The sequence below is a fragment of the Plectropomus leopardus genome, chromosome 12 (genome assembly GCF_008729295.1).
Source record: "Plectropomus leopardus isolate mb chromosome 12, YSFRI_Pleo_2.0, whole genome shotgun sequence".
NCBI classification, from domain to species: domain Eukaryota; kingdom Metazoa; phylum Chordata; class Actinopteri; order Perciformes; family Serranidae; genus Plectropomus; species Plectropomus leopardus.
Genome location: NC_056474.1, coordinates 5,671,611 through 5,698,876, shown reverse-complemented (window position 1 = coordinate 5,698,876; position 27,266 = coordinate 5,671,611). Strand labels below are relative to the sequence as shown.

At 38.5% G+C, this 27,266-nt stretch overlaps 1 protein-coding gene across 3 annotated transcripts in view; it reads right to left on the bottom strand.

Moving 5' to 3' along the window:
- The window catches only part of LOC121951725 (netrin-G1-like), a 79,561-nt gene that overhangs the window by 25,647 nt on the left and 26,648 nt on the right, over positions 1-27,266 (bottom strand). For all 3 annotated transcript variants that reach the window (XM_042498176.1, XM_042498175.1, XM_042498177.1), the window contains exon 3: positions 16,761-17,404. In XM_042498176.1, the coding sequence (XP_042354110.1) occupies positions 16,761-17,404 (644 nt within the window). The remainder of the gene's footprint in view (positions 1-16,760; positions 17,405-27,266) is intronic.

Here is a 27,266-nt window from a genome sequence, read left to right as displayed (position 1 = left end):
GAATGAGAGGAAGGAATTCTGTGGTACAGAGGGACCAAAAATTTGAGAATTTCATTAAAAAATCAAGAAGTTGGTCTTGTTCCCTAGCTGAGGGATCCTGTCTCTTACTGTCCTAGAGGCAACGGCAAACTTTGCTTCAGCTAAACAAAGATAAAGACATACTTATACTTATACATACTCATATTTGGAGCCAAAGGAGAACGATTATCAGTGGTCAGCTTGAACACTGGTTAGTTACTACAGCATGCTAGGGATATCCAGACCACTCAGATCTTCTGGGAAAGGAGGCTGAAAAACTTTCAGCGATTCATTCATACTGTATCTTGGGCTGCAATGCCATTGTTATTTTCCTTTTTAATTTTTTTCATTAATATGTAGCTTATTTTTATTTTATTATGCCTCTGTGCAGTTGATAGCTGTGGCTGGAGGCATCATGTTTGTGGGTTGTCCCTCCGTCTGTCCGTTCATCTGTTTTTCCATTAATTTGTTCATTTGTTCTTTCATTCATTCTTTTGTCTCATTCTTTTAAGACAATATCTCAACAATGCCTTGAAAGAATTTCTTCAAATTTAGCACAAATATTCACTTAGAAATGATGTGCTATTGATTTGATTTTGGTGGTCATAGGTCAAAGGTTAAGGTCTCTGTGCCTGTACTCAATGAGAAACTGATTAGATTTTGGTTATCAAAGGTCAAGGTTACTGTGATCTTGCATCTGTCTTATCCTCATGAATGCAATCTCTGAATACCACCTTGAGGAAATTTCTGCAAATTTGGTACAAACATCCACTTTGAGTCAAGAAAGCTATCCATGGCATTATTGTGAGCTTGACATCTCAAGAGCACCTTGAGTGAATTCCTTTAAATTTTACACAAGAACTGATGAGAATTCGGTGGTCAAAGGTCAAGGTCACTATGATCTTGTGTCCATCTTATTCTCGTGAACACAATATCTAAAGAACACTTTGTGTGAATTTCTTTAAATTTGGCACATACTTCCACTTTGAGTCAATAATTAACTGATCGGCATTTGGTGGTTGAAAATCAAAAATCAGGGTCAATGCGAACTTACACAATGTTTTTGGCCATAACTCAAGATATGCCAATTATGGCACAATTTCACACAGACATCTAATAAGATATAATGATGAAGTGACGACATTATATGTCAAAAAATTAAAAGGTCGACTTCACTGCGATCATTACTCAATGTCATATCTCCTCAACTGAGGGGGAGACATTTGGTGATACTGAATTGGTGACACTGATCTTGGGTGTCCACCTTGAAACTCTGCTGTATAGATGTTCTGTGCTGCTGGGGGAAGATGTGTTTGAGGCATACGTGTTTTCACTAACATGGATGTACAGTGTAACTGCAACTTTTCTGGTTTGCGGAGGCGTGCGACTGAGGGTCAGGGATAGTCTCTGAAAGGCACTTTAAATTTCCTTGCCAGTTTACAACATAAAAAACTCAACACATTTTGTTTATTTAGAGGCTGCCCCCAGTGTTTTTTGTCTCAATGTATTTAAATATGACTACTTTAGGCCAACAAATAAAGTATTCAGTATTTCCCACTAGAATTGCAGTGTGTGGTTAAGGCTTTAGGCTTAAGGCATTTAGAACAGGATGTTGGGAAAAACATCTACAAAAAAACAATATAACAGTTAATGGAATAAACTCTAATATCCTGTGGTTCTTTTGTTAAAAAGTATAAAAGGTTAGGCTATACAAATAGACTAGAGATTTTTATTTCAGAAAACATATTAAATATGATCTAGATTGCTGATCTGTTTACTCTTTTGGACTGAAGGAAATCATACATGTATGTTGAAATGGATAATATAATTTGCATAATGTAATCTAAAAAATAAATATGGAGTTAAACATTTAAGTGATTATGAAAAAGATAAAAAAAAGGAAGTTTTCCGTTAATGTATCCTAACTTGATATGAGATTTTAGGTTTATCAAATTAAATTAGATAAGGAATCAACTAGTTTCATTATCCAGAAAAAAGCAAAAGCGGCTTACGTCCAAGCTGCCTTTAGAAAACTTCATACCACATGGTTGCAGGGGATACAGAAATGAAAAGCAAAAAGTCTGTGATATCAACAAGAGTAATTTGAGCGGGAACAAGGAAAATCCAGCAAGCATAATGAGTTTGACAGAGTTACTTTACATTGACTCTTTTTACATTTCGGATGGCATTGAGCGCTTTTACGAGGAGAGGAGGGGAGTCAGAGTCACCTCATTACACCGGGCTGTGTCACCGTGAAATTGAAGAGTCCGATTAGGCTTGTTTTCGTCGCTCTGTGCTGTGGCCAATTTTGTCATTCTTCAGGGTGTAATGTAATACATCTCAAGCAAATTGTTTGCGTCCCCCATCGAAATATAAAGTAGCCACGCCAGGCCTGCCCAAATTGTTGGAGAAATATTAGGAATGGATCACAAGTTAATTCCCCCTGCTTCAATTTTCTGCAGAGACGAAATGAAATTTGAATTTACGTGGCTTGGGCCACTGCCACTGAAAGCCTGTGATTTGTTTCAATGACAGGGCCTATTATTGAGGTTGTGCATTGATGTAGGCATACAGTATGGTAATGTCTACCCACCTCAGCCCTGGGAGGGCCGTCTCATTCATGTGATGTAAGCCACTGAGACAAGGAGGAAGCCGTGAAGAAATCGGCAATGGGAAGACATATTAATATGGAAATCAGAGGCTGGCTGCATGCTCTGTGTGTGTTTGTGTGTGCGTGTGTGTGTGTGTGAGTGACTGAAAGCACAGAAGCATGCAATTGATGCTTACTGCATGCACTCACCTACTACAGAATGAAGGGTGAAAGTACAAAAAATATCTGTTTTCAGAGAAGCACTGTTAATACTTGAATGTAATGAGAAAAAAAAACCCCATCAAGTGAGGACACACGCACATATACCTACACACACACACATATACATTAGAAGTCATGAAGGCACAACAACCTTGTCTGTTCCACTACTAGTAAAGCTTGATCATACAATAAGTGTAGCAAAAGCACATGTTGATGATTTTACTATTCATGGCTTCTGGCCCACTAGAGACAGCTTATGTTGGTGTACTTTTCTCTCCATATATTATTTACAAAGAAAGCCCAGGCCTTAATGAGCACTAATTAAACGCCGGAGACTGGAAGATGACTGGCAGAAAACATCGCAGCATGTGACAGACATCTGGTGGAAGATAAGTGAGCAGGCGTTGGCAGAGCTGGAGAGAGCCTTACGGTGGTAGCGGAGTAACGCTGGGGGTCGTGTGAACCTGCACTTGAACCTGACTTTCAAACTCTGTCAATCAAGCTGGCTACAGCTGTCATGGTTCACAGGGCACGGGCTTGGAGGATTGGAGGCACGTGTGTGCGTGTGTGTGTGTGTGTGTGTGTGTGTGTGTGTGTACACTGTATGTAAGAGGCTGGATAAGAGCCAGTGATTTTGTGTGTGCTGTTTGTGTTGGCTGGTGTGGTTTATGTGAAGGGCAAGACTTCAGTGTAGCCATTTAAAGGAGAATGAGCATCGTGTGTTTGATAAGCTTGACTCTGTGTTTACTTTGGCTCTCAGCCGCATTAATTTATCTCTTTCCAAGTATTTTCAACTGCTGAATAATGGACAATACATGACACCCTTTTCAGTAAACAATTCTGTTGAATCTTTGCTCTGTTTTTGAAGAGCTGTAGCCACGTTTGAAAATGCTTAGCATCATAAACAGTTTTGCTGATGCAACCACACCACATAAAGACAAGTCACCAAAAAGTTTGTATCATTTGTATGATCTAATTTTCTATACGTTTTTTTTTTTGTTTGTTTTTTTTTTTTTTTTTACATATTTTATATTTAAACTTCAAGGAATACTTTAGGCATGTTGCATCTGAAGTGACCATGACCAGCATCATTTTCTAGCTTCTAGCAGAAATCCTGAGTAAAGGTGTTTCTTCAATATGTATTTGACCTAAAATATAAAACTCAGGGTATATCTGCACTAAAATGATCAATTTTGTTCTTTGAGAAAAAAAACCCCATGTGTGTGGAATTGTGGGTGTTGGATGATAAATATATTGAAATGAAATGAGAATACTAACAGTTTCATTTATTGTTCTACCGTTTTCACTCTCTTACTGCTGACTTTCCATGTCTGTCTTCTGCACCAGCTGGAATATGAAGGCCGTGGATCTGATAGGGGTTGTGGATCTAATTGGTCATATGTGCGGTAGTGGGGCTGGTGCAGTATTGCACTACAGCGGATCTTAAAAATCAGACCTGTTCAGGCCCAGTTTTACATTGAATCAGTGAAGAAAACGTTGTTTTTTTCATGTTTTCAGGGTGAATAAAAATCCCAAAACCAAGATAATTCTTCATGAATTTAAAGTAGTAAAAGTGGAGTGAAAGGGGAAGTGTGTGTAATAACAGCAAAACTATATCCACACATCCACCTACAAACTCTCACACAAGTTGTGCAGAACAATCCAAGTCTCATTTACCTAGTTGTATGCTCAGTACATCCCAAACACATGAATTTTCCCTAAAACTGTACTATTTAAAACAGTTAGACTTGAACAGTCTGAAACACAGAAGAGTAGCAAGCCTGGGGAAGTGTGTGTGTTTGAACTCTGCTCAATGAAATGCAAAAGCAGACTTTAAACCCCCGTACTTTTGCCCAGGAGCACTACTCATATGTGTTAGTGTTTTAAATATTATTGCTGTTGTTAAACACCTACCACTTTTACTTCAGTTCATCAAGAATTTTCTCTGTATTTTGGTTCTTTGTTCACTGTGGAGGCATGCTACAAAAACAAAGACACAAATGCAGTGTAACAGGGGGTGAGTAGGTCATATACAAATGATCAGTGTGAAGGCAAAGTATTACTTTAACACTGCGAATATATTGTAGTATCGATATATTATTGAATTATAGTCTGGAAAGAGGGCAAGATCCAGTATCTTCTCATCGCCTCTAGAGGTTGATAAAGGTAAACGATTACTTTTCTGCACTAGTTATGTGATTAGGATTTAAAATGTAAACAGTGGATGAATAATTAACCTTTGGCAATATTCAAATATTTCAAACAGCAGACTTTGCGACAGTCTTCAGCAGTCATTGAAAGAAAAAGCATCCATTTTGTGCAGCAAACATCCCAAAAAGGAGAGAAACAGATTACATATTGCTCAAAGTTGAGGGTGAATGTTGGTGCAAAATAACTTTGAATGTGACAACAACAAAAGGAGTAAAAAGAATAAAAATACGGTCCGGGTCAAAAACTGAGCGACACACTGTGTGACTCTGAATGCTTTGCAGTAATACACTTTGCAACAGTCAAAAATTATGAAATCATTTCCACCCACTGAGCTAAAAAATCAACAACCAATTCCATCAAGCTACTCAACAACATTCTTTACTCACTCCAGAGGAATATTGATTTATTTCCTCCTGCTGCATCCTGTCCTGCCTTATAAATGTACAAGCGAGAGAAAAAGAGGGAGAGAGACACAAAAACAGAGTGAGAAGGCTGTTTTTTGGAACAGAAGGACGTCAGTAAACGAAGGAAGAACATATCCTGGGACATCATACACTTGATGATGGTGTAATATTACACTTCTTCTTGAATATCTATATGCAACCCTCGAAAGGCGTTCTATCCTCTGGGTTTAGATCTTCTATATGCGGTTGAGCGAGGTGCAATGCCCGTCCTGTGAATGCACCATGGAGGAACTACATTAAGACTGATTTTTTAAGTGCAAGATCCAGCTGAAGTGTGATACGGGACTTTTATGAGCGTCGGATTCCCACCGGGAGAGGGGGATTCAGAGTTTGTCTGTAGCTCGAGGGGAACATTGGGGAGCACATAATAACAGTAAAATGTTTCATATCTCATCTAAAACTATTGTTCTTTTGTATCCAAATTGCTTTTGAATAACTCTCATGTATACCTCAGAGGGAGTATTCAGGATATTTTGTTTGTCTTTGAAATTTGCTTTTGTTTAATATTTGTAAGCACACAAAGTCAGAAGGGAATAAAACATCTCTCTCTTTTTTTAAATTTCTACAAGCCTGCAGTCATGTTAACATTAGATATTCTAACTTCCTTATGTGTTACAAAGTAGAGTCTCACTGGGGATTGAATTGCACAAGAATTGCTAGTATCAAAAATGGCATATCCGAAATTAAAAAATGGATTAAATGTTATAGTTTTGTGATCAATAAGATTTTAAGAAATAATCTTGGAGCTAATAAGCACCAGCTGTTCTTAAATTCAAACTTAGCCCATTCATAATGGAATGCTACAGTAAGTGGTAAGATTTATCACTTAATTTAAATAGCTTTTGCCACACAAACAAGTTCCTAAGAAGAGATTAGTTTTAGCAGGGCTGTCAGCCTTACCGCATTAGCTCTGTAATTAATGCGGTAATATTTTTTTATCATGTTAATCGCTGGCCGACATTCCCCTCTTTAAGAGACCATACTGGGCTGATTATACTGGTGTCATATGAAACTAGAAGGCCTAATCCAGTTGTACCAACCATGTCCTGCTAGCGTCTCAGGAAGGGACTTTCCTATTTTTATTAAGTTATTAAGTTATTACAGCACATTTTAACACTATATCAAATACTTCATAAAATAGAATAATTAATGAAAAGGTCATTTTGCTCACGTCATTGTGCACAAAGCCATGTTGCTGTGATATCAGGTGTGTTCATGTTGGTGAACTCAGGCTTGATGGAACTTTTCTGAATTTTCAACATGGAATTTAGACTGGAGTGATTGCTCCTTTGCACTTTTCTGCGTCTGAAGTCTGAAGTTTTAAAATACGTTGCATACAAAAACACAATAGCTTAAATAAAAGTTAATCCTGTAGTATTAGACTAAATGGCAAAATAACATTTCTTATTTTAGACTAAATCCCACTCATTCTTAACTGCATGAATACCACCAACTATGATGCTATTTTCCCTTATATATCTGTTATAAAAGCCTAATACCATCACATCAGACCCGTGGCCCTGGTGATAACTTGTTATTTTATGGTTACTTTGACACAGTGTTTGTATACAAGGTAAAAGGAAAAAAAAGAAAAGATAAGAAGCAGGGAGGTAAGAAAAAGAAAAACGAGAGAAACAGTTTGGGAAAAATAGAGAATGACATGGGGGGATGAGAGAAATAGCACATTAGCACTTATGGATTAACTGCCTCTCATTCCCAGGCCCCGCTGCAGCCCTGCAGATGTGCAGCTCTGACCGCGCAGCCAGCCGGTAGCGGTCATGTCTTAATTAACGAGCAGACATCTGATCAATAAGTGAGGAACGATGGAGAGCGAGACGTGAAAGGTGGGACAGCCTGCACGGTTCAAGGTTTTTGTTTTCCGTTGATGTGGAATAACATTAGAAATCAATAGCCCGGCCAGCCCCGCCACACACGACTCTGCTCAGGAGAGGTGGAAAGAATAATCCCCCTTCTGCCTTTTCCTCATGTCTTCTCTATCATACAAGATCATTTCACAGGGGGATTTGTCCCAGTATTTTCAGTGCAATGTGATTCTGAGCCGTGTGAAGCCAGATTTATCAACTTTTTCTTAGATTATTAAAGGCAAAATCTACTCTGGTGTTTTTATGATGTCATGTGTGGCATCTTGAGCTTCCTGGGATTTATTTCTGAATGAAATGTTATTTGCTTTTATTGGTGTGCTGGCTGTGCTTCAACCTGCCTCAGGCATTTAATTTAGGGATTTCTTACATTTCTCACAATGACTGCCAAGAGCCTTCAGATAATAAGCTTCATTCAGTAAACCTGTGCAGCAGACTCACAGAGGAAAAGTGTTAATATTTCTGTTTTATATACTTCAACATGCTTGTTGTTTTGTTGAAATTAATTGCAATAGTTTAAGTGGTCATGGCATCAAGTACAGCTCTTAGTTTTCTGAGCCTTCTGTCTGACTACTACTGACACATGAAGTTATGAATACTAATTAATACACATTCAGCCACATCAGCAACATCAGCCACATCAAAAATGAAACATCTTAACATGCCTTGCGTTGACACTTTTTTGCTTTAATGGGGCTAAATATTAAATCCTACCCTAGACAAGAAATATAATAATTAGGGCTGCCCCTTGACAGTCGGAGATTCGAATAATCAATTGGAGACCCTCAGTCTGGGATTGCTAGTTGAGCAGTCATACTTTACTGTGCAGTGTGCAGTGTTCAGGGAACATTTTGGTCACCAGATTTTGCTGCTGAGTGAGTGCTTTTGACTTTCACACTACTCTTGTCTCTGGCTTTTGGTGATATCTAGTATTGGCAAAAAATGTTGTTGCACATTTGCAATCCGATGTTAACTTTGTTTACTATATTATGCAAGTGCTGCAGTCACACTAAGCCCATTCAAACTTATTTTGTAATATTGTACGGAGAACAAAACGGATCATCGAGTATTTGTATTGAACTTCTAAATCCAGTTTGACTGGCATAATTATGAATTGTCTACAGCCCTAATAATAATATTGCATAGTATTGCATAACCGTATAATGATCATGATGATAATCTTGATATAATCTATCTGGATGAAAATATTAGAAATGCTGGATAAATGTTCCAGTTGATTAAACCACCCCATGCCGGTAGATGGATGGCATTAATGCACCTTAGACATCAACTGCTACTCATCATTAAACAGAGGAAGTAAAGGAAGAAGATGAGACCAGCCCAGCCACCAAGCTAGTGTGAACAGTAACATTATAACGTTGCAACATTCAGCACGCTCATAAAGTTGTTTATAGTCAGATTTTTTTGATTACGGATAACAGTGCTGAGCTACCCAACAACTGAATTTGCCTCATAATGTTAGCTACACTAGATACTTGTGTAGCTGATTCATCTAATGCGCTTCACCTTTTTTTTGTGTGTGTGTGTGCATGCATATGTCCACTTTTTATCATTCTGTCCCCTCTCTAAATTCTGATTTGGGGTCTGTTTAATGCAGCACAGGCAAAACTCATGAGCTATTCATAACCCTCAGCAACAGTTTGAGTTGCGGCGTGGAAAATTGATCAGGTAATTTGGTCAGAGCAGATCAGATCAATGAAAAAGAGGTGAAGCAGGGTGCTGACTGAGTGAATGTAAACTTTTAGACCCAGCACAATGAACAGTTAAGTTTAATTTTCACTGTGGCTGGTGTTCTCTTGCTCCACCTGTTACAACAGTACACTCAGTGTTCTGAGAGTGTTGAGCAATGAATAGTGACACAGTATAGATATTACAATATTGCTCGAAAATCTTTATGTGAGGCAGATGTTTTAATGTGGCTGCCTGCCACACATAAATACATTTTTTGGAAATCCTGCACAATAAACTGTATGTTTTCTTAGACTAAGGAGCAAAAATTCAGACTTTAAACTTAAAAAATAATGATATAACATTTATCGTGATATTTATTGATACTGACTGATATGAACATCTTACCGTGATTACATTTTGGGCTATATCACCCCAACCCTTGGTTAAATGAGAAATGTGTTTTATATTAAATGGCAACATAAAAAAGAAGAAGTCCTCCCACGTTATCTGTGCGTGGCATTTACAGTATGATTAATGTATGGCTGGGGTTCAACTTGATTTACTGTTGATGCAAGGGGTTAATGGAAGTTTCACTGTAGATACCTGCACAACTTTGTATAGTTCAGGGTCAGCTTTCTCCACACTGATGCAATATGGCAACACTAGATGGATGTGAAGTGTGTGATCGATCACCATATTTACGTTGCTTCATTCACTGTGAAAGAGAGCGGGGGTCGCAGTGAGCAGAAGGTTTGCAGCGGATAATGGCTTTGCAAGATGTGTGTGTTATTGAAAGGGATATGAAAAAGCAGGCAGTTCATGAAATCTGGTCTCGTATTTGAAAACCCATCACCCTGACCTGCACACCCTTACTTACTGCCTGAATCCTCAGAGGGCTCTCTGCTTTCTTCATTAGTGCTGACCGCTGGCATTTGGTCATAAGTCATGAGGTGCAGAATCATCCAGTATGAATGTAATTCTTGGATACTGGTGAACATACTGGTATATCTTCCACTGTCGATTGCTGAAAGTTCTCTGGTTTGCAACTTTCTTGAATTTGTATTTTAAAGTGACAACAAGAAGTTGAAATAGTTATTCCTGATACTATGACACACTCATAAGCAAGTGACAAAATGATCTTCAAAAAAGTTCATTGCTTTTATCTCAATTTTAAGGGACTTAAATTGTTCTGTGATTGATTTTCCTGATAACATTTTCCCCAAATTAAACAAGTTATCCATTTGTGACTAATTTTTAGCTTTTTATCTTTGCAAAGCGCTTAAACACAGTGAATTAATAATGTCACTTCTGAAATAAAAGTATAAAATGAGGCAAAAACATTCACAGATCATTGTGGAAAAACTATGATGTTTCTAAAGCATGCCACTATCTAGTGCTAGGTGATATGGCTTTTAAATAATATCACAATATTTTCAGGCTATATTGCAATACCTGCTAACTATTGTAAACTATGAAAATACAAAATTATTACATGAACTACAGTTATAATTAAGTTAAGTAGCTACTATAATTAGTTAGTTGATGTTAGATGTAAAGTCAAACTGCTGTTATGATAAAGTTTAATAAAACACTGTTATAATGACGTTAAATAAAGTACAGTTATAGTAAAGTTAAAGTATTGTAATAATTAAATGAAATAAAATGAAACCCATGGTGGTTTTATTTTGAAAGCCAGAAGTGTTTATGTTTTGCTGTTTAATTGAAGCTTCAGGTCAACATTTCAACATTTGGATGTCAGCGTTTTAGCAGAAACTTAAACTGTTACCGTGGTGCCTTTAACCATAAGAATTAATTCACTGTGAGCTGGAAACAAACTGACAGCTCTCCAGTTCATGTATTGCAATGATTTTTAAGTCGTACTTGTGCTCCATGTTTGCATAATGGGACTAAAAAGTCACAATTGGAGCTCTGCAGATACAAAAACACACTACCGCCACTACCACTCATTAAGTAAGACTGTTATTGCGGTGCCAATAAACGTAAGGATTTAATCACTGTAAGTTCTCTCCAGTTCAAATATTAATGCACGTCTCACAAGTGTTACATGGTGGGAAAATGTGACTAGATAGTCATGGTCTTGAGCTCTGCAAAAGCCCAGCTTTGTGTGTGTGTGTGTGTGTGTGTGTGTGAGAGAGAGAGAGAGAGATAGAGAGAGAGAGGCAGAAAGCTGTTGGAGAGAGCAAAAGAACCAAAATGCAGACCGAGTCTCATGCCGGGGGCTTAAAAAAAAACTAACGTGACAATTCATATTCGATGCTCACAATATAGTAATTTTATATATTGCACTTGAAACAAACTGCAATACATTGAGTATATTCAATATTTCGCCCACCCTTACCATTGATTCAGAGCTGTGACATTCGTGAACATATCTGCAGGTTACCTGACACTGCAAATATTCAGCTGTGTATGAGTTAATCAGGGTTTGTGGAGCATTCTGGAAATTCTCAGACAGGATGGCCATTCTGCGATAAGGCTTTCACATATGGTTGTAGCCAGAAGGCTGCAGAGGCTGGTGGGAACTCTAATCAGCCGCCCCCCCCACCCATCACCCTCTTTCAAGTGAGTTACTGATCCACCTCTGGACAGAAATCGTATGTTTATTTTCTTTTCTTTCTCACTGCAAACTTTTGGTGGAAAATTGAATTTGATGCCCAGGGGCAGGATGGAAAATTGGGCAAAATAGCTTATTTTCCTCCCATCCAACCTTTTGCCACTCTCTCTAATGAATGGCAAAATAAGATATTGGTAGGAGATGCTATTTTGTAGTGGGTAGCATGTCTTGCAATTCAGAACTCATCAATTCATGTTTACAGTACGAGTGTGAATATTGGAAGGGTGTGTTTGACTGCAGAACGTGTATATCTCTGATTGGGCTGAGAAGCACTCGCCTCTGTCGGGAAAAACTTGTGGCATGTGATCATAAACATCAAGTGTTGTCTGATTTTTTTTTTTTTTTGCCAGTGATGACAGCTCATGTTCTGATTTGTTCACATTTTGTGAAGATGATAAAAAGATACTTGAGATTTCTGCAAATATGTGCTATTTAAAGCACAAACTGCAGCAGGCTCAAAAGGGAAACCTCGTACATTTAGCCATAAATCTACTCATTATTAAACAGGGCAAGGCTAAATTTGGAACCACGGCCTTGCAATTCTGAATGTCTGCACGTTTCACTGATGTGTCTCTGATGATTACCATTTAATCAGCTGCAAATGCTCTTAATTACAAGATTAGTCTCCTACCAATTAGCCAACGTGCTAATGGTTCTAATCTGCCATTGAAGTCGACTGAATCCTAATTAGGGACTAACTGTTTGAATTCACCGAGGGCCCATCTGATGGGTCATTACCAACCTAGTTATCCTCATATAAACCAACTGCAGCAAGCAACACAGGTCCCATTTGGAGCAGCTGTAGAGGCTTTACGACCATCATGTGGGCCGTTTTCATGCATCATGAAACGACAATGTTTCCATTCCCGGAAAATCACAGAGGCATTTTGATCACTCACTGATGAATGTATCATACGCTGCAACATTGCAAGCTGTGTTAATGACATGCAGAGGAAGCCTTCTTAATGAACTGAAAATGTAGGTTTTAAAATCTGAAAAATAAGAAAACATTATTGTATATAGAGTATGGATTACTAGACTTATAGACTAATTCAAAGAAGCAAAATAAATAAATTCCCTTTTTTTAAAGCTGCACTAATACATATGAAAAAAAAAAAGAATCGTAGAATAGTCGTATTAAACTGCCGAATCTGATTTGACTAATAATTCTGAGTGGGGCACAGCCCTAATATTTAAATATCTTCATAGGGAGGGGGTCCTTGCCTACTGAGATTGTTATTTTGCACTACTGTGTTTCTGCAGTAGCCAGAACTTGGTAAAACACAGATTTTTTAAACCTGTAACAGCTTTATTCAGTGTTTTAATAAGTTATCTGAGAAAAAAAGTTGAGCACACAGCAAATGCTGATCAATCAGCCCGTTTCCAACATGCAAAACAGTATTGGAGAAAATGCGTATTCGCATGAAACTGCTTTATGAAGTGTTTTTCACTATTTAAATCACCCAGTTTGTTTGTTTTAAAAAGAGGAGACCTCTGCTGATATTTGCTTCAGTGAAAACCCTCTGAACAATGAACACTGGAGGAATTCTAACTGGAAGAAGTTCCAGCTGGTTGCAATCTGCAGTCCTCAACACTAGATGCCACTAAATCTTACACACTGGTCCTTTAACAACGGATAAAAGTCGCATGTGTGATGTCAAGGGGGATGCTTGAAGTGATACAACCAATGTTATATCTCCCTCAGCTGAACAAACCTCTTAAATGTCTTTTTGGGTTGTTGTTTTGGTTTTTGGGTCTCCAAACATGTTTTTATCATCAGTGTTTTCAAGCTATAAAATTGGATACACATGCTCTGTAGACTGCCTGCTCAGCACTGAATGGCTGAGAGACAAAGTTAGTGAGTCATTAGCTGCTAAAAAGTCTGATTTTTTTCCCTCAGGAGTGGATGGAAACCAAACCACAGATAAAAGGAGAGTGAAAGTTAAATTTATCAGCTGGGAACACAACTCCAAATAAATGCTAATGTTGCTTTGCATATGATGAAATCAGTTGCTATTAGCTAATAAATTTGCCATTGGGACTTTCTAAGCTGATAAAACGTCCATGTTGTGTTTATAGATTGTTCAGCTGTTTCCAAGTTGCAAAACATCATTTAACACAATTTTGATGAAACTAAAAATATATATCATGTGCTTTCTATTAATTCTAGTTTGTTTTTAATTATTATTACATAACCTCTCATTAACATGAACTTTGTCTCCTTACCCAGACTATTGAAATAGAAATTAGCCACACAAAAGGTTCTCTCCTAAAACACAGCTCACGTTTCTTAAAACCATTCATCCAGAAAAACTCAAATTGAGGACATTTCACTAAAAAGAGCCCTTAAATCATCATATAATGAGCGATAAAATATGAAATCGACTTCATCTCCAAGCTCACCTAAATCACATAAAGTCTTTTTTCTCTTCAGGGAGACCAGTAAAGCTGTCTGTTTCTATAGCTAATGGTAATGTACCTGAACGTAACGGCAAGCAGAGAACTTAAACTTTTTGGCTACATTCTTCTTCACTCCGCAATTGAGGGGACTTGTGTGTATGGCGATGTGCAATGTGTGTATCAGTTGCGAATGGCAGTATTTTTAAGTGTTAATTTATTACAATGAGAAACGTTACAAAGTTTTTTGATGATGTAAATGCGTTCATATCATCATCTAAAAGTTGCCTTTATCAAAAGAAAAGTTCTCTGTCATTCAGCTGAACTGACAACAGTGTTTGAAGAGATAATATATAACCACTAAGTAAGTTCACAGATCCAGACTTTATGTGCTACCTGACCCAATAATCGTAATATCATATTATGGGATTATGGGATGTCTGTGGAATCTTGATGTGTGTCTGCAATAAAAAATGCAGAGAAACAGGCATTAAAACTCTTCTCTTCACCACAGCTCTCAGGAGGCAATCCCAGCCCTCTGTCCTTGTCAAGTTAGGGTTGTAATAAGTAATTTAGGAGAGGAGAGTTCAGCATCTGCTCATGCTGATTCAAACTCATTTTAGAAACAGAATTTTGGGCTGAGATGAACTAACTCTGGGTCACCTGACTACTTTGGCTGCCATGTGTTTACAAGTACAAATTGTGCAAGACTTAGGCTAAAGGAAGGGAGGCCTTGAAGTTTCTTTCCTTTGCGTTTTTAATTTTCAATCATTAATGTAATTTATCAATTCACTCAATTCGGTATCCTCACATAAGTGCATTCAGTGACTTTCATTCGTGATCAGAATGCGGCACGTTAACATTTCTGCCCAGCTGATGGTGCCTTCTAAAATCATAAGCACCAGCATTTTTTATATCTCTTTATAGAAAAGGAAAAACAACACATATATGCTTTGTTGTGCCAAGACCAGATCATCAGAACAAGTCGAAAAACTGGGGTTTGATAGTGACTCAAACATCAAACCGCTTGATGTCTCACTTGACTCAGCAGCTGCTCCTGAGTGGAACATATATATGCTGTGTCCTAACTGCAAACCAGAAATGTCTAAGAACATGGGCGATTTAGGTTTTTATAGTGAAATTAGGAGGTATCCGGCAGATCATTTCTCATATCACCATAATGAATCAGCCATTCCTCGTCCACTGCAAAGCTTTCAAAGCAAGTCAAAGAAATATAATAGAAAAAGACCAGCTCAAAGTGGCAGTGCTGTGTCGCTCATGGGCAGTCAGGACACCTCGTTCATTGACCTCAAATCTAAAATATTGTCAAATTGGCACAGTTTTAGTTTTCTTGAGAAACTAACTCTGCCGTGTTTAGCAGGTAGCCTACTTCAGCTCAAAATGGCACACTTGCTGCCTATGGACAGTGAAGACACGTCCTTCATCGTCTTCAAATCTAAAATGTTGCTATATTGACACAGTCCTTTCGTTTTCTTGAGAGACTAACTCTGCCAAGCCTCCTCATGTCACCTCAAAAAAAACCAAAAAAAAACTTTTTAGCAAACAAACACAACGTGCACTGCTCTCCCCCCTCTGACCTCTACTGAAACTTGATCTCCTTTGTGTTGCCCGTGCTTGCTAATAAATTTCACATGGCCTGTTAGACAGTAGTGGCTCTGTTAGTCAGTTTATAAACAGACATTACATTTAACTAGTATGAAGATCACATTGTTGCTTGTTACTAACATTAGACAAATAAGATTAAGTGTTTTGATGCTGTTATCACAGGTTGCTGATGTAGGCGACTTTGTAATATGTATTATGCCAGAACTTAATGACTAATGTGGTTCAGCCGGTTTGCACAAAATCAAACTGGTTTAAGCTTGTATATCAGACCAGATTAGCGATACCAGAAATCGACTCTAAAGAGAAGAAGTAATTTTGTCACAAAATACAGAAAAAGTAGATTGGTTAATACCATTTGAAGTAATCAGTGTGTTTTGTCTTGTTTGGAATGAAAACCTGCAAACTGTTGGCACTTTTTAACAAATGAATGGTGCTGCATATTATCTGTCCATATATGTATATATTAGTCCATCCATGACATCTGTCAGTATTGATCTGTTTTTTTTTCCAATGTTGAGTTCTACGGGAATCTGAGGAGTATTGATACAGATTCTTAGAGCAAAACTGCTGTTTGACAAACTATTTGCCTCAACAAATGCCAGCTTTAGTTTACAAAAAATTGAAGCCTCTTTAGTGAAAGACCTTCACTTTGGTTTTCTGTTTTTTTGGGACTTTGTTGACTGTGAAAAGCCGTGCAGGAATGCACAAAGGCAGTGAAGAAGAAAAGAAGAAGAGGTAAACATGACTCATCCACGGTTTAGAATTTTATAAAATCTGCTCTATAAATGTTTTATGAGGAAGGTTTTGAATGCAACATGTTTGTTTAGATCTGAAGGATACCCACAGTGTTTTTTGGTGAAAACCACTGCATGTAAACATAACTTTAGTTTGTTTCTCAGCACACTCAGCACCTTTTTAAATAGGTTATACAAACTGAGACTGTAAAAAAGCTGCTGAAGCAGCTAAACTTCAAGTCTTAAGTCTATTCAAGAAAAAAAACAGTTGGAAATATAAATGGTTCTTACCTGCCCTGCACCTTAATGTCAGAGATGGCATAGAAGTATCTAGACAGGTTATTCTCATCCACCATGGTGGCTCCTGTGGCTGGCTTCAGCAGCTTAATCCTCAGATCGGTGATGGTAAAGAAGTCCCTCAGGTTCTTGGTGGTATCCAGCTGGCCGTACAGCGAGGCCATGTTGTGTAGCCGAGGCCCGGCAAACAGGGCGAAGCGGTCCTTTATCTCAAATCGTACCGTCTTGTCATTCTTCCACACGTAGCCTCGGGAGTAGTCCTCAGTGCAGATGATATCCAGCAGGGTGCGCTGGGTGAGGTCGTTGACCGTTTTGGGTTCCATAGTGAAGGCATCCAGGCAGTCGGTGGCATAGAACTGGTATGGGGTCCAGGTCCGGCCGTAGTCGAGCGACTTTTCCAGGACCATCTGCTCAGGTCGACCTGATTCAAAGGTCAGTACGATGTCATCAGTCAGCTCGATGGTTTTGTTCCATGACAGCGTGATGTTAACCTGGAGGGGCTTTGGGTATTTCTTCCATGAGGACGACTGCCAAAACGTTGTGGGGTTGCGACCCTCAAAGTCAAACATCAGCTCTGGAGGATGAGCCAGCTCTTCAGTGGTGGCGTCACATTCATTGTTGCACATATAAGGATTCTCCTATAAAAGACAAAACAAAAAGGATACACAAATATAAGTGCACATTGCAATCAGGCTATTAAAATGCGTTCGGTGCGTCTCGTAGATGTTGTAGAGGTACCAATTTCAATGACTAATTTTAGTTAGTTGTTACAAAAAAATGTTTGCAGAGCTCAAGATCCAAAATTCAGAAGTTTGAATTTGGAGTAATATTTGGGATTGAGTGATTATGGAGAAAATCAAATATCACGATATTTTCTACCCAGTACCTCAATATTAATATTGCAACATTATTGAAGGGCTATAGATATTTACACAATTAGTTTTTAGTAAATAATAATCAGTAATGCAAATATAATTTCCACTGCCATCTATTAAATTAAATATGTATTCATCTCTTAAACTACACTGTTATTCTTATTTTTATATTATATACCCGTTTTAGTATTTTTTGCTTGTTTATATTTACAGTTCTCTAGGTCTTTAATTAAGTTATCAGTTGCATTTAAATGTCCTTTTATACTGTGTTGCTTTCGCACTGTCTCGATGCATTTTGATGTTTTATGTAGAGCACTTTGAATTGCCTAGTTGCTGAAATGTGCTGTATGAATAAACCTGCCTTTCCTTGCCTAAAGGCAAATAATAGAACAGCTAGAACAGTCTGTTTGGAAAATTACATAAATTTACTGTAATGCAGCCTTTAAAACCTGGAAAATACAACATTTGCAATATTAGGATATACAAAATCTAAGATGATATCTAGTCTTATACCAGGATTAATTGATAGAATTGCAATATATTGCCCAGGCCCTCACAAGCCCATGCTATACAAAGAGAAATGTGCATCCAGTGAAATAGTATATTATTCAAAAACTATATCATCATAACACTGCAATGCATTTGTTAATTGTTGAACTCTTGCCATCTGAGTCAGTGTTGCTTCTTTTGTGTAAAAAAGGCACCAATAATCCAAAGGTATAAGGAATTTTTCATAAATTCCTTGATATGATAATACAATGGCAATGGACAAGTAGCTTTTATTTTACTATCCTTTTTCATATTATGGAAACAGGAAACTATTAATTGCAGTAAGCTTGAGCTGTATTGGGGTATCACCAGGTTATTATGATATCCCTTTGGTATGATTTTCAGTACTGTCCAAATTACAGAAGCTTGTCTCTCTATAACTTAAAGAGGTGTTTTATAGAGAATGTATTGTATGTATTGCACATATGTCACCAGAGGTCAGTATCTACTGGTGGCACAGGCAGCTGATATGATAGACATGGTGATGGGGATTACATTACAGGACTGTAAACAGCCAGCCCACAACAACAGAGCGAAACTGCTTAGAAAAACGGGTCATTTTCACATCTAACCAAGTAATTTTAAGTTTTATCTCAATCAAACCAGAGTCAGTGATTGTTAGGAGTGGAGAAACCGCCAACTAAAAAGACTAACTACAACTGTTTTGGTTGATGTTTTTGTACTAGGCTGTAAACATTTTTATTTCTGCTGTAAAGTTTGGGATTTTAGCAGGGCGGTCTATGCGAATTGACTATGTTTTGGAGCCAGCATCAAGAGGCCAGTTGATGAACTGCAGTTTTTGGCACTTTACTATTGACTTAATTTCCAAACACAGCACACAAATACAAAAATTTCAGGAAGGTACAATGGTGTGAAAAAACAGATACTACCCAAGCCTAAATTGAAGATTTTTTAGATTTTTTGCATTCATATATCAGGAGTGTATATGTACACCGTTATATAAGCAAAATCATAATATCTGTTTTAAGGAATGAAAATGGTTATACCTGAGAGCCAGATCATAAAATTAGTGTCTCACAAACTGCTGGTAAGGCTTAGGGCATGATTTAATTGCTTTTTCTGTTTGAATGCATGAGTTTCTTGTTGACTCCTTTGGACTGTATCAGAGAGCAGCTCTTCCTGCTAGCTGTGGAGTAGGTAGCAAACTAATAAAATTTTGATTAATGGTGGTGAAAGATTTGAAATCAAGGCTGAAAATATCTGAAATTTCATTCAGTTTATCTGTGTGCAGGAACAGTTTTGTACAATAAAAACGACCAATAACGATAAAACCAAGGACAAACTACGCCCTGTAGTTTGAGTTAGGGAAGCTCAGCAGTTGAAATGTCAAAAAGGTAGTTAAATATTTAGTTTTGCATAAACTATTCAGCATAAAAGTGGAATCCTAGAACACTTGTTAGTTATAAAGCAGCTTGCTTTAAGAGTCCCACCCTCACAATTACAAACCCTAAAGCATCTCTCAGGTCGGCTGCTGCTCCACTTTGCCTCAAAAGGTTATTTGCTTTTCCAGTGCCTCGCCGGCTCGCCATCCCATCATGATTCCACCGCCGTACTCAATAGCACTTCTGTCACATTCAGACCAACGTGTATTTTATAATCTGCGCAAGCAATGTTGGCCTGAGAGCCGCTGGAGACAGTGACCCTCTCATTACGATGACACCGTGGATCCCACATTCTCGTTCAGCGCCATTCCAGCCTACACTGCCACCCAAATTGCCACTGTAATTGATATTCCTGTGTGGTGTTTCAAGTGAGATGGGAATGGAATCCCGATGAGTGTTTCTTATGAAACACGCAAAGGGACATGCATTTTTCATGGGCCCGCGTCTGCTCTGTACCATAGACATCCACCAAGTCTGGGTGTTTGTGCGAGCGTGTTAGCGGAGAGAAAGAGGAGCTCTTGATGTGTTTGTGTTTGTTTGTGAGAAGGATAGAGAGCTCTGAATGTGTTTGCTTGTGTGTGCACATGCAGCATGTATCCCTCTGTGTGTGAGTGTGTGTATGTGTGTGTGAGTGAATGGCAAAGAGAGAAAGAGAGCGCGAGCGAGCTGAAACCGAGCCAGGAGAGCACAAGACACACTCCCAATTGACATTCCTCTCACCTCTGCTCCAGGAACAATGAGGTTAAGTGCAGATGAGATTCAGATCAACTGTAAAGCGGTTCGATAATCAGCAATCATCCGACACTCTACACGCAAAATTATCTAAAGGTGAGAACAGTGCTATCTGCAACATTACTCGCTTATCTCGCCGGTATTGCGGCGCATTCAGCGGAGACTGCCACTTTGTCGAGTGAAGATCACTGGCAGGAATACTGATAAGCAGACGCAGTTATATTTTATTTGAAAAGACCAATGGCTGCTTTTTGTCTTTGAGTAAAGACCCTAAATTCCTCTCGGCCAAAGAAAAAAAATGTATTTGATGCTTTATCTTCTTCACAGGGAGATGTATGTATGACTTAGATACCGATCTTCTCACTCCATTTTATTTCCTGTGGGACTGTGATACTCTATCAGCTCCTCAACTACAGTAGACGTGATAACTATGGGATGAGGTAGAACAAGACTGAGGGATTGTGGGTCACTAGGCTCGCCCAGCTGACGCAAAGGAGCATGCATGATCCAATTAGGAGGGTAATAAGGGTTATGCTGGAAAGACACAGAGAGATAGCATGACAGAGAGAGTGGGAGGAGGAAAGAATGTAAAACAAGTGCACCTTTTTGTGTATGTGTGTTTTTTTTTAAGATCTCTGTTGCTAAGAGTATTCTTCTTTTACGCCCACGCACGCCCACACACATGCAAAGCCGACATGTTGCTTGAAAGGCCACACTGAAAGTGGAAATAAAGATAGAGATGTAAAAAAAAAGAGCGTTAAGGGGAAATAGGGAGGACGCAGGCTGCCTGAGATTGGCCACTGGGATGATAAATTGTTCTTGTGTCAACTGTTGGCCAATGATGTATGCTGAGACTTGTTATATTCCCTGCTTGTGCTTGAACAGCCTTGGAGGTCTGCTCCGAGCTTAGACCTTGGCGGTTCATGGAGAGCGAGGGAGGGAGAGATACACAGACGGTGTAAGAGAGAGTGATTTCCCTGTTGTCATTCAAGAGCATGAATTTTCACTCATATTTGTTTCATTTGTGGTCACGGTAAGGTTCAGGGGAGCAGCGGGGTGGCTGCCTTTGCATCTCCCGAAATGGGAGCCTTATTTACAGACGATATAAAGAAGTCGGACCGAAGCGTCCCGTGGCTAATGAGAAAAACAATTTCCCGGCTGAACAGTGAGAAGCAGCATAAATAGAAGCATTAAAAGGAGAGAAATGTGCTTCATCACGCCAGCAGAAGAAGTGTTCAGAGACCAGTAGTCATAAATTTGATCCATAATCATTCTCTCATTGCCTGACTCGACTTCGGGCCTTCAGGGAAGTGATCATTCTAACTATTCACATATGGGGGCTGGCTGAGGACAAACCTCTCATAAAAGCCTCTTCCATCATTAACAACAGTCAATAATGTGAAGGCGCTTTCCCAATCTAACATTAAGTGGCATGCACAGTATTTACTTTCTCCCAGTAAAGCCCACCATACTGGAATGGTTTCACACAGTCCAGTTAAGGGGGACTGACAGAGACTTGGACAAAGGTCTGGACCTTTTATCGGATTTCCTGTGGTGGTTATTTAACAACAAAAACAGTGCCTTATGAAGATCAATACCTTCTGTGGTCATTTAAGACCCAGGGCTTCAGTATTCTGCCGCAGGGCGGCTATTGAAAAACAATAAGCCCTCTCAGCTTGATCCTTTACCTGTGATCATGGCTGTGGGAGACGGATACGGTCAGCAGAGAATTAGAAAGAAACAAGAGTTTTGTACCAAAATGAGATATCGACCAATAGAAAAATGTGACCAACCCTTACAAAAGAATTGTGGCCATGAGAGAATAATTTAGCCTGGATTATTATTGAAGTTAGAAGTAATTGTAATGTCACTTTTAAAGAAAATGTAATGTGCTGATGATGTAATTATTTCACAAAAAAACCCATTTATTTGTATGTAGGTCTGTCACAATAATTACATTATCGATTTAAGGCCAGCAGAAGTTAATGAGGTCATGTCCATAGATTGCACCAGGTTACCTTTCTGTTAATATACCTGTTTGTCACCCAAATTTTAGCCAACATGATGCCAGAGTAAACAGCTGGGTTTTGCCTTGGGTGCAGCGCCTCAGCCGAATGAAAAGAAAAAATCCAGCCTGAGAGACATTTTGCTGTCTTTTCTGGTCGCACGGCTTCTGTCCTCGCTGACCCTCTGTAAGTTTCTCTGTGGGCGGGGCCCGGCTCCTCAGCACATATTTTAACAATTTATTTATGTCCACATAAAAAAGAACCAGTACAAGGACACAAATATTAAAGGTGCAGTAGAATACATTTGCAAAATCATGGACCAGTGAAGTAGTTCTTTACAATATAGTGTTTTGTTGTCAGGGATATAATGTTAGTAACAGCTTCTCGGCCAGTTTCATGCATTTTTATATTTTATTTATATAGATACATCCCAATGTCTGAGTAGGAGTGGAAATCATGACACAATATTATCATGATACATACGGCATAATATAGTATAATAGCAATTTTAAATGTGTTGTGATATGTAGAGTAAAGCAATATATTGCAATAAATTAACTCATTTTTATTGCAACAAAATGTATCTAGAGGACAATGGATTTTTTTATATGTGGTGCATTTTTTATATATATATAGACAATTGATTATTTTATTTTAGAATTTCAAATTGTATTCATTATAGTTTGATTGCTGTCCCTGTAACCATACAATACAATATTGTTATACAAATATTGTGATACTTTGATATATTGATCCCTCCCACCCCCCAAACCCTTATGTTTGGATATAAAATTATAAAATACAAGTATATATTAGCAATATATATTAATATATACAAGTTGATTTCTTTTTGAAAGGGTGCATTTGCATTACTATGATATTATCATTGCATTAGTGGCATAAGATGATTTTACATACTTCACTTAACGTTATAATTCGTATTAGTTTGTTCTTGGTTTGTAAGTGTTTAATATTCCCTTCAGGTCATGTCATAGCAGTCAGATAGTCATTCAGATGGTCTACATCCTTGACATTACATACAGCGCTGCAAGGTCTTCTAATGGCCTGTCTCTTCTTGGTATTGCTGACATCTCTATTGCCACCATGGCTGCTGTGTAACCGAGCCCAGCTGGTTTCTATCAGTGCTATATGATCTGTCCGGGGGCAGTGGCTTAGTGCAGAAGGCCTGAGCAGCAAGTCTGCGGCTGGTCGCAGCTAATGATGCCCCGATCTCTGCAGCCTATAAGGTCAATCCAATATCAAGGTGTCACACAGCAGGAGAGCAAAAGAACAAGGAAGAGAGAGACATGAGCTGTGAATGTGCCTCCAAATGTCATTCACTGGAATATAAAGTATGCGGGACATTTAGGACTTCAGATTGCGGTGAAGGCTCAGTGGATATTTAGATGTAATTTCATAGTTGTGTTCAGTAGTTTAAGATTTCTATTATAGAAACCGATGAGCCGTGACAGGACAACCACAGCATAGAGTATATCTGTTGCACATGATTATATCAATAAAATCTTTGAACTATTGACACAAAAATGCATTAAAACCCACACAGTTGGCATCTAAAACTGTGCAAATACACACATCATAAAATTATTCGCATACACACACGTGTATGTGATGATGTGATGTGAGGCAGATGTTTAAATGAGTGACATATGGCCTGTGAGACTGACAAAGCGTAACCTCTCGTTGATGTGCCTTTTGACACAAGATGTGGCTCGGCAGATAAATTCTCTGGCCAACGACAGCTTCGGTTGAAGGATGGGTGCAGGCAATCCAACCAATCAGTTTAGCTGACAGATTTCTGGACTTGAAGCTCAGATCACAGATTGAACCCACTGCAGTTTTCTGCTCCAGCCATCTCCTTTTAAGGCGAGCATGTTATTTCACCACAGTGACATTTTAAAGTTTGATGTGTGCTCACTGCTTTGTTTCTCCGTAAATCACTCTGAGATGCACTTTTTTTTTTTTTTTTTTTTTACATTTTAAAGCTTTCTAAATTAATTTGGCTTGACATTATTTGACTGGTGCAACCCTTTTTCAGGGAAAAAAAGGAGGAAATATTGTGCTATCAGTAACCAAACAGTCCCGGGGGAAATTTATTTTTGGTATAAAGGCCCAAAGCATAAAAAAAGTTCATTCAAATTGAAAAGCATATCAGTTAGAAGCCACAACACTGGCAGGGTATAATAATGATAATTATATAACACAGTTTCTCAGCTATTATAACTAATCAAATTGTGGGCCAGTTAAATAATTACTCATTCAGTTTTGATTAGTTTGTTTTTTGCCAGAGTTTCCGCCAACCTTCCTGCCTACATAAATGCAGCATATATACAAACGGCAACCTTACACGGATACTGTGCAGGAATACATACATGCAATAAGATTATATAGAATGAATGGCTGTGCTCTTACAATGCAGAAGTTGATGATAATGAAGATGAGTCTTTCTCTAATCTTACTCTCTTACATGCAGAAGGCAACTCTGTACCCTCGCATAAATAGCATTTCCTTTCCGAAATGCTCTAATGATATCTTTTTGTATTACATGACGTAGCTTTATTTCACTACATACTGTTCCAGAAATTGCAATAGAATTATTTAAAATATGAAAGACCTTAGACCATTTTAGTATGACTTGGGTACGATAACTTTGACACTGTATCACCAGCAGAGCAATTATGGAGATCGAGGAACACTTGTATACCATTAAATTTAAATGGGCAATAAACATGAATGACCATATGATTAGAAAGTCTGAAAACAGGCCACCAGTTAATCCAAATTTTCAGTCTGTTAACTGTGATCAGTGTTAACAATGGACAGTTTGAGTAATTCTATTATTTCAGCTAACTTGTGGGTTTGTTTAAAACCTGCAGTATATGATAATCAGACTTCTTGGTCCCTTGATTTTGTTGTAGCACACTCACTGCATTCATTAATCTCTGCAAATAACTGAGTAAAAAATTCTATTACCACTAGTGATGATGGCCAAAATCACTACAAAATTCAGACAAAAATGATTAAAAAAAACAGGATTTCTCTTTCAACTCAAGGCTTTACCATCCTTTATTATAGCCTATTTTTTTATCCAGGTAGTCAGATACGCCCCATGGCATGTGATATCAAGATGAAGTCACCGTATGGCATCTCAATGAGACGCATCAAGCTCTCAACCAACTGTGAACTCATCCGTAGCAGTATTTGATGCTTAGAGCACCTGACATAGCCTGAAGAGTGAGAAAGTCAGAGTAGAGAGGGAGGAAAGGCTTGTGTGTTGGTCAAACACAACTTTAATCCTGGATACTGCTATTAACCTGCCCGTGTGAAACCCAAAGTCAGTGCTCTCTTAAAGTTATGTAACTTATGTCTGTCCGTAACATATTTACGTCACGTTATGTTCTTATTTTAACGTAAAGCATGATGGTTTTACTAAACGTAATCCCATAGTTTTTTTTGCCTAACCTGTATGCCACATACAGACCCTAAAGGTCCCAAAGCTTTAATGTAAAACATACAGAACATAACATTAATGAGTCTGTGAGCTGTGTGTTGAGGAGGGTTGCCAAAAATTATGTCACAGTTGAGTTGCAATGCGCACATTTCCTCTCGCTACGTAAATGTCATCATGACATCATCTATCCCGCGTCTGGAAGTAAACATCTCTGAGAAATATCAACAGGACTCGTCCGCTGTGCACGGCAGCTAGAAAACCAGTTTATCACAAACAAAGTTAAACTTAAGATCCAGGGGTGTTTTTAGAAGATAAACTTGTGTTCATATTGTGGAGCTAAAATCCAGACAGTTGTCTGTGCCTGTCTGTTCTTTCTCAGATAGCACAGTTTCCACATATCATGCGTGCTAGTTCTGATCTGTTATGAACACTAAAGCTGAAGCACAACCATTTTCTCACTTGTAACATGTCTTACATTTGTAGCTGCCTAAATTTGTAAACACAGTTCGATAACTTAACTTGTATATCTATAATTGTGCCTATATGAAACTGCTATGTCTGTCTTTTGTCTTTTTGGGCATAGGGGTGTCGTATGCTGCAAAGCCCTCTGAGGCAAACTGTTTTGTGATAATGGGCTTTATAAATAAAATTGAATTGAAAACTGAATTGAATAAAACTTGTATGTACGGTATGGGTACAGCATACACTGTAAAGCTTAGTGACTTCAAGTGTTGCTACATTTTTGAGCCTCCATGGGTCAGTGTGCAATTGCACATGGGAAGTCAGATGTCACATCCTGTAATGTTACAATTAAGATGCCCTCACGCTTCATTTGTAAGATCAGAAAGCACCCACTTTCTGTGTAATTCCTCATGACTTGTTTTCTATATTAAAGAACCTAAAGTGGTTTACAATAGCAGACACATGTAGGTATTTTACCAGAAAATATTACCTGTGTAAGTAAGAGAATCTCTGGGTAAAAAAGTGACAAGTGAAAAATGTTGGCGACTCTCCCCTACTTGTTTGTGCTGAGCTCTCAGTAACTCCTCGCTAGCTGTGAGAGAATCCTCTCCCACTGGACTCGAGGTGTTGCTGGATTAATCAGCCCATCATCCTGCTTGGCCTTACACCTCCTAACCTGCCGCATGACACCTGCAGACCTGTCGCTGGCCCAAACCCCTCTATCACACCTCCGGATGCCCATCCTCGTTCATGGGGAGCACAAGAGGAGGACAATTTGACAAATGACAGCTTGGCGATATCACTTGTCTGTGATTCAGTGTTCGGGGACTTGATCCAAGTCAACAAAAATGATGATTATTTGAGCCGAAGCACCACTTGATAAAATGGCAAGATGCCCATTTTAAGACCACAATAAAATCTCACCTTTCAATCTGAGCAAAAAGGCGAGCTCTCCTTGCCCTGCACTCACATGGTACTTCGATATAACTGAAGATGATATGTTT